General features: G+C 37.3%; 2 protein-coding genes across 2 annotated transcripts; one reads left to right on the forward strand and one right to left on the reverse strand.

The window, feature by feature from the left end:
• The first annotated feature begins 5,179 nt into the window (after nucleotides 1–5,179).
• LOC143612085 (putative F-box protein At4g05475) lies at nucleotides 5,180–5,861 on the forward strand. Its single transcript, XM_077086150.1, has 2 exons — nucleotides 5,180–5,277; nucleotides 5,591–5,861. The coding sequence occupies exons 1-2, from the start codon at nucleotides 5,180–5,182 to the stop codon at nucleotides 5,859–5,861; spliced, it is 369 nt and encodes a 122-aa protein (XP_076942265.1).
• A 1,395-nt stretch (nucleotides 5,862–7,256) lies between these two features.
• Nucleotides 7,257–8,607, reverse strand: LOC143612086 (putative F-box/LRR-repeat protein 23). Its single transcript, XM_077086152.1, has 2 exons — nucleotides 8,219–8,607; nucleotides 7,257–7,821 (listed from the first exon to the last, which is right to left on the reverse strand). Exons 1-2 carry the CDS (start codon nucleotides 8,605–8,607, stop codon nucleotides 7,257–7,259), a joined length of 954 nt encoding a protein of 317 aa, XP_076942267.1.
• Nucleotides 8,608–8,871: the final 264 nt, after the last annotated feature.

Consider the following 8,871-nt stretch of genomic DNA (forward strand, 5'->3'; position numbering starts at 1 on the left):
AAACTTTATTACAAACTGGATTGTTAATAGTTTTGGTTAGATCCACACATGATTCAAAACGTGGTTCTAACTTTCTTTTTAGCTTACAACCCAGGTTAACCGTCCCACATTCACCACCATTTACATCACCAACTGCTACACAAGACACAATGATGTCAGATTTATCAGATGATGGGACTGGAGCATCAGTTTGAGAGGCAGCAGGAACAAATTTCACAGGCTTTGGTATTCTACCAACCCCGTATTCCATTTCTTCCTCTGGAAAAGTATTATAGCTAAAGTGGGGCAAGTTGGTGTAGTTATCATTGAATGGTGGTGGTACGACAGTGTAATCATACCCTAGCCCCGCTTTAACTTTAGTAATTCTCTGGGCTCCAATAAGATCATCTAATTTCTCAGATGATGCTTCAAATCTTTCAACTTTTTTTTCTTTTTCTTTCTTATCAGAAACTTCAAGTTTTAATTTCTCAATCTCTTATTTTAAATTATTAATTATGTCTTTATAATAAATGACATTATGCTCTTCTCGAAAAATTTTAAGTTTAAGATTTGCTACATCATGGTGATGAGTTTTAATCTTTTCAACATAGATCTTGTCAGCTTTTACATATTCAGCATTTAACTGACGAAGTTTTGCATTTTCTTTTAAAACTTCGTCTTGATGATATCTATAGCATGTGACTTTGTTGATGCATGCTTGAGAGCAAAGATTGTGATTTACCTCATCAGCTGGTGATGTGTCGGGAATGATAGGACATGCATGACTACTTTTACCGGCAGCACTTGTCCCAACTTTATTTTCTTTGGACTGATTGTTCATTAGGAGCTTATCTTCCATTATTTCAAAAGACTTGATGGTAGAAGCTGAGAGTGTCATGGTATACAGGTTTGTGGTTCTTTTGATGGTAACCATATTGATGCTCCATGTATAAGGCAGTGAATTCAACAGCTTCATGTTGATCTGAAACAAACCATTGATGATACCGACACTTCTCATTTTGGTGATGAGCGACTCAAATATGTTGATGAGAGAAGTAACCGATTCTCCTTTAATATGTGTAAACATATCGAATTCTCCTTTTAACATTTTCTTTCGGCTTTCTCCCATATCCAGATTTCCTCCAAGCTTAGGTTCGTAAGACATTCTTTTTTTTTTACTCGATTAGATTTTTTTTTAAAGAGAAAAAAAAATTAAGGTTTTTTTTTGCTACAGTACCGAGTTGCTATAGTGCTGAGTCGCTACAGTGTTTCGCATGAGTTGCTACAGTACCGAGTCGCTACAGTGTTTCGCATGAGTTGCTACAATGTTTCGCTTGAGTTGTTACAGTACCCCCCCCGCCCCCCGCCGCCGCTGCTGCGAAGCGATTGCTACAGTACCCCCCCCCCCCCCCCCGATTGCTACAGTACCTCGGAAGCGACTACTATAGTACCCCGATGTGATTTTTTTTGTGACAATATAACACCCAAACTTCCAAAAAGTCCAAAAGACTTTAGTTTAAAAATCAATAAATCGGCCTAGATCTGAGTTTTTAAGCTGAATCTGAGCTCGGACACTAAAACTTAAAACACTAAAAACTTAGATTTGGTGATTCTCGTGTATTTCCAAGGAGTAAGGGACTCTAAAAGAGATGAGTAACACGAAATCAACCTCAAATCCAACAAAAACTAAGATCAAAACCCGAAAAGTTTGACCCAAAAACCAAAAAAAGTCGAGTCGAAAGCTCTGATACCACTTGTAGGTCCTCTAAATGGATCTCAAGACTTGACTCGGATCAATCCGTGTTGTTGGTTAGCGGAAATCACCAACGACACTCGGATCTTAGTTTGTTTGGTTTATTTGCTTGAAAGAAAGAAGAAGAAGATAGAGAGAGAAATTCTTTTTATTTCCAAGAGTTGTGAAAAGGGGTTTGTGGAGAAATGGGTAGGTGACCTTTTATAGGGTCCCCATTTCTCCAAAACTTACAAAATAAACGTACAAATTAAACCCGAGTACGTACTACACCGACTAAAAGCAAACTAAAACGACATATACAATCCTAAAAACAATATAGAATATTGGCCCTACAATCAATCTACCTCAACTGGAAGTAAATAAAGAAATCGTTTGCGCCGAGTGCCAATATGGGAAGGCTAAAGAACAGCCTTTTGAAGATTCCAAATTTCAGTCTAACGAGCCGTTGGAGTTAATACATTCGGATGTTTTTGGTCCTGTAAAGCAGCCCTCAAATACAGGTTTGCGGTTTATGATAACCTTTATTGATGATACGTTTTGTTTGGGTTGATTTTATGAAGGAGAAAAGCTAAGCATTCGAAAAATTTAAAATTTTCAAAACGAATGCTGAGATGATTACCGGGCGAAGCATGAAGTGTCTTAGGTCAGATAACGGAGGAGAGTATCTAGCTCACGAGTTTGCACAGTTCTTGAAAGAACACAAAATTAGAAGACAACTTACATGTTCTAATACACCTCAACAAAACAGTGTATCAGAACGAAAGAACCAACACTTAGCTAAAACGTGTCGAAGTATTATGCATGATAAAAACGTACCCGCTAGGTTCTGGGCGGAAGGAATGAATACATCTTCCTATTTAATTAACCGACTACCCCAACAAAACCAAGAATTTGTGTCTCCATACGAGAAGCTTTTCAATGCGAAAATGAATGTTGGCCACCTAAAGGTGTTCGGATGTGTTTGTTACGTGTTCATACCGAACCAACTCCGAACCAAGATGGAAAAGAAAGCAATACGTTGCATCTTTTTAGGGTATGACCAAGAGAAAAAGGTTTGGCGGTGTTGTGACCCGACAACTGGGAAGTGCCATGTATCGAGACACGTGGTGTTTGATGAAAATTCCTCTTGGTGGTCGAATGAAAAGGAAAGTTTACCTGACTCAAAACAGCTCCTTGAAGATCTCGAGACTCCAAAAGTGCAGTTGGGTTTTGATGAGGAAAAGGAACCAGAAACTGAGGTTGAACCACAAACGACCACAAAGCAAACGTCGTGGCAGACCGGGATTCACCGACAGGAACCGAACAATAATGCTGAACAAAGAAGATCTACACAAGATAGAAGGCCAAATCCAAGGTATGATGCAAACGTTGCAATTGTTGAAGACAATAACTTAGAACCAGACACGTATGAGGAAGCGAGTCGAGATGAAAACTGGGTTCGAGCTATGGAAGACGAGATTAAAGCCTTATACCAAAACGAAACCTGGGAACTTGTCCCAAAACCGAACGAAGTGAAGGCTGTTACAAATAAGTGGGTATTTAAGCTTAAGAGAAAAGCGGATGGGACGGTTGATCGGTTCAAAGCGAGGCTAGTCGCTCGCGGGTTCTCGCAACAAATCGGAATCGACTATGATGATACCTTTAGCCCGGTAGCGAAGTTAAGCACAGTTCGAGTAATTCTTGCCACAGCAGCGTGTAAATCCTGGAACCTATGGCAAATGGATGTTAGTAACGCCTTCTTGTACGGTGACTTGGACCATGTGATTCACATGGAACAACCAAGAGGGTTTGAGAGCAAAGAACATCCAAACTACGTGTGTAAACTAAAGAAGGCTCTATACGGGTTAAAGCAGTCGCCAAGGGCGTGGTTCGGGAAAATAAGTGAGTTTTTAGTTCATAATGTTTTTAACATGACATATGCAGATGCGAGTCTATTTGTCAAGCTGACTGGAACCAAAGTCGTAGTCGTCCTTGTGTATGTCGACGACTTAATTATAACCGGAGATGATGAAGATATAATCAATCAGTTGAAAGAAAATTTGTGTACTCGATTTAATATGAAAACTCTTGGTAAACTAAGCCACTTTCTTGGTTTGGAAATTGAGTACAAGACAAATGAATTTGTTCTTAGCCAAAAACGTTACTGCTATGATTTGTTAGTCAAGTTTAGAATGCTTGATTGCAAACCATCAAGTACTCCTCTGGATACCAATATTAAATTGTGTTCAGACAAGGGAAGTGAACTGAAAGATGCTACCATGTACCGGAAAATAGTCGGAAGCTTGATTTATCTTACCTTGACAAGGCCGGATCTAGCTTTTGCAGTTGGTGTTTTAAGTCGGTATATGCAGAATCCTAGAAAGCCACACATAGAAGCTGCGCGACAAGTTCTGAGGTATGTAAAAACTACTATAAATTATGGTATTAGTTTCAAGAAGCACTCGAAGCCAGAACTTGTCGGGTATTGTGACGCGGATTACGCCGGAGATCTAGATACAAGGAGATCAACAACCGGCTATGTGTTTATGTTGGGTGGAAGTGCCATAGTTTGGTGCAGTAAACGGCAACCTACGGTGTCATTATCGACTACCGAAGCGGAGTACCGAGCAGCCGCGATGGCTACTCAAGAATTGGTGTGGCTAAGGTTATTAATGAAGAATCTGAACCAAGAGTTGGAGAATGATGAAGTAATTTTATTTTGTGATAACATGTCTTCGATTAAACTTGCTGAGAATCCAACCTTTCACGCGAGAACGAAACACATCGAGGTTCATTACCACTTTGTGAGAGAGAAAGTGTTGCAAAAAGAAGTGAACATGGAGTATGTTAATACTCAAGATCAAGTAGCGGACATGTTTACTAAAAGTTTACCGGGACCAAAGTTAATCGAGTTCTGTTGGAAAGTAAAAGTGGAAGTTGATGTTGAGAGGGAGTGATAAAAATGACAACATCAAAGGGCCGTTCGGTTGATCTCGAAGGGGTGGTTTGGAGGAGATCTAAAACTCAAGGATTGAAGTGAAATTTGAGGGTTACGTTTATTTAGTTTTTATTTTAATGTTTAAAGATAAATATTAGTTTTTGAATTTTAAGCATGAGTCGGTAGTTAGAATCCAAGTTGGGATATGATTGAAATAATGGGTAGTATATAAACCCTCTCTTCTGTGTTTTATTTTATATATGTCATCTTTTGTTTCTAATTAATAAGAAAGAGTCGACCAGTTGCTCAAGATCGTTTTGGTGTTTGGCTCGTGATACTCGCTTAATTGTTTAACACTTCCATCAGATTTAATGCTCAATATTCTCCAAAGGGTTGGTGTGTTTGACAGACTTGAGAATGTCCAAGAAGTGTGCACTGCTTGGCATAAAATCTGCAAGGACCCTTCCATGTGGAGGGTCGTTCATATGGCCAGATTTTCAGCTCGAAGGGACAACTTTTTATGTTCGGAGATGTGTAAGAATGTTGTGGATCGAAGCCAAGGCCAATTGGTTGATTTAACCATCATTGGCTTTGGCAATGACGAGCTTCGTCGGTATGTTGCTGACAGGTATGCAATCACATGCTGCATTGCTGCTAAATGTATTTGTATACTTTTACTTGTGTTCTCAAAGCTCAGTAGATTTAGCATCTTATACTAAAAAACTTTTTACAGTATTTTTAACAAAAAGTTAATGAAAATCGTTGATGTGATTTGTTTCTTTATTAGAAAACTGTTTTCTATCTTTTGTAATTAGTATTTATAGTGACTGTTTTGATATTTTTAACTATTGCAGACTTATAGTGACTGGATCTTTTATATTTTTGTTAGGAAAGATTTCAATAAAATTTCTGACGTGTTTTTGTTTTTCTTTGGTTAACAGATCAAGTCAGCTCAGACGTCTACATCATAATGGTATTTTAGGTGGAATCCAGAACGAAACTATCCAGAAACTTTCGTCACTGAAGGAACTCCGCCCTACGAAAACAATAGTCAGCAAAGATAACATTGAAGCTTTTGGGCGTTATTGCCCTTTGCTAAAAAAACTGAAACTGAATGAAGAAGGATTAATGATCGGAACACGCATTAAACAGAATGAGATAGCTATAGCAATAGGTGAAAACCTACCTGAGTTGACTCATCTTGAACTCTGAGGAAATCGCATGGAAAATGTTGGGCTGCATGCGATTCTGGATGGCTGTCGTCACCTTGAAACACTTGACTTGCGTGGGTGCAGGCACGTTGTTCTAAACAGGGACTTAAAAAAAAGATGTTCACAACAGATTAAGAATCTAAGATGTCCTCGAGTGTTTTGAAGGCTACGGTGACAAGAACATGAATAAGATGCTGTATTCGTTGGCCTTGTTGGAATAATCTGCCTACTGTGCAGAGAGGGGCGAGTTTCTGCTATTGATTTCTACAATTTTAGGAAAGTTGGGTAGTTTGTAATGATAATATATTTGGTCTTACAAATTATAATAATGATATATTTGGATATAAACGCTTTATTGAAATTTTTTTATTACTTTAAACGTATACAAGTATATTTTAATGATATTAATAATTGTTTAATCACTCTTTTAAAAAACTTACATTCAGTACTGTTTCATGATCAAAACGGATTGACCCTCCTGTATAACATGATTTGTGCGAAAGTAGCTTTGGTTTGTATTCAGGAACCACTCAGGGAATTGATTCATATGAATGGTTTGATTGTACGTAATAATAGCTATCATTCCAAAACATGACTTCGTTGGTTTATGCATAGGAGTTTGAGTATCGTTCCAAATGACAATATCCTATTCCTAATATATATGTTTAGGTCATAGTTGAAACCAAGTCACTAAATTTATGTCAAGATCGAGTCGCAATATAGATACCGAGTGTGTTTTGTTGCAAATATAGTCACAAACTTTAAAAAAAAAAAAAACCTAGGTTGCAATATGGTCATGAATGTAGTGACCTAAATTATTTCGGTTGCAAATGCAATCACTAGTGTATAACAAAATAAAATTAGTTCGATGCCAAAAACATTTAATATTTTAATCACTTAAATAATTAAATATCCAATTTTTTATTTTCTAAAATACTTTTATATATATTATTAAAATTTACTGTTAAATATTTATTTTATATTTTTTTTAAGTATTTGTACAACAGGTTTCGATTTCCACACCATGAACCAACATTAGACCAATTTTGAGGCATAGGGTGAAGCAAACAATATAAATCTCAAACTGGTCGATTGGCTTATTTGTTTCGGTATAACTAATCCGTCCAGCAAAACATACAAATATCCTTTTCATTGAAGCAACAAAGTACCGATGATCATGTATAGAAAAATAATAAATAATAGTAAGAGCAGAAAATATGAGAGGCTTTGTCAAACCCAGATATAAGAAACCAAACATCATATTTTGAAATGACACTCATATGCATAAACTAAACCACAGTTTCACATTGTTAAATAACCTATTCTTATTGGACAACCGCAATCAAACCAGTCATAAGAAGTGCATATTAATTCTCAGAACAAGCATCTTTAGAAGTTACCCAAGTTTCCTTAAATTTGAGAAATCATCAACAAAATCGACTCCAACCAAACCAACGGAGTTCAATCCCAAAGCAACCTGCATCTTATTCACGTCCGCATCATCATAGGGTTCAAAAGACTCATGAGGAAGCCTCAGATACTTAATCTGTTGTGAACATCTTTTCCCTAAGTCCCCTGCTAGATCAAGGCACATGCACCCACGCAAATCAAGCGATTCAAGGTGACAACAACCATCCAGAATCGCCTCCAACCCAATGTTTTGTGTGCAGTTTCCAATGAGTTCAAGGTGAGTCAACTGAGGTAGGCTTTCCGCAATTGCTAAGGCAATCTCCTTCTGAGTACTTGCAAAATACGTACCTTCCCAGAATCTTAATGCCTCTTCGTTCAGTTTCAGTGTCTTTAGCAAGGGGCAATACCCAATGGCTTCAATATTCACTCCCTCGACCATTGTTCTTACAAGGCTGAGTTCTTCCAGTGATGAAAATTTCTTGAAAGCTTCAGCGTTGATGCCATCTGTAGAAACATAGTATACGAGTTCTAAACGTCTAAGCTGACTTGATCTGTGAACAGAAGGGAAACAGAAACATATATATCAGATATTTTATTAAAATATTTTCTAACAAAAAGTATTAGCAGATCCAGTCCCACATGGCAATTATCAATCTTAAGACCTGATAGTGCTAACAACCCCTAGATTATACATACCAATCAAAAATTAGTCCAAATGTCAACCGTTGCACATACCTTAGCTTCTTGTTACATTAAAATACCAAAACAGTCTCTAACTAGCAAAACAAGTTTGGAAAAAGTTGCAAGACATATTATCTAAAAAAGAAACAATTTTTATCAACAATAATAGTATAAACATTTGAGCTTTCATTACATTTTGCTTATAGAAAAACTGTAAATGAAAAGTTTTCTATTGTATGATGTTAACAAATCCATGTTATTGCATACCTGTCAGCAATATACTGAAGAAGCTCGTCATGGCAAAAACCAATGAGGGTTAAGTCATCCAATTGGCCTTGGCTTCTATCGACAGCATGCTTACACATCCGGCTCCATTTGTGATCATCTCTAACTTTAGCTGAAAATCTGTCTATACGAACAGCCCTCCACATAGCAGGGTCTTTGTAGATTTCACGCCAGGCTGTGCATACTTTTTGGACGTTATGCAGTCTGTCATTCACACCAACCCTTTGGAGTATATTCACCATTATGTCAGATGGAAGCTCCAGCCAGTTTCTTGCTGCTTTTTTATCTTGCCGTGGTTGTTTGGGTTTCCGAACCCCCCTCAACTTCTTGCTTTTTTGTCCCTTTGATTTTGATTTTGATTTTGATGGCATCGTTACTTTAACATTCGCAAAGCAAATCAAACATGTAAAACCAACCGATTATGTTATAATAACACTTTCTTATCAGATTTATAATCAAACGCCTTTGTTCAGGAACCTCAAGTTCAAAAGCAAGACAATTAAGTGCATGTGTTTGGGATAGAAATAAACCTCAATTCGATTTTATAACATTAAATATCACAATCTATCCAAATAAACACTTTTCGTGAGCCTCAATTCAATCACCCTAACGTACCGAAAGAACATGTAGTTTAT

The sequence above is a fragment of the Bidens hawaiensis genome, unplaced genomic scaffold (genome assembly GCF_021521415.1).
Source record: "Bidens hawaiensis isolate Kalapana, Puna unplaced genomic scaffold, B.hawaiensis_p1.1 tig00033205_1, whole genome shotgun sequence".
Lineage (NCBI taxonomy): Eukaryota > Viridiplantae > Streptophyta > Magnoliopsida > Asterales > Asteraceae > Bidens > Bidens hawaiensis.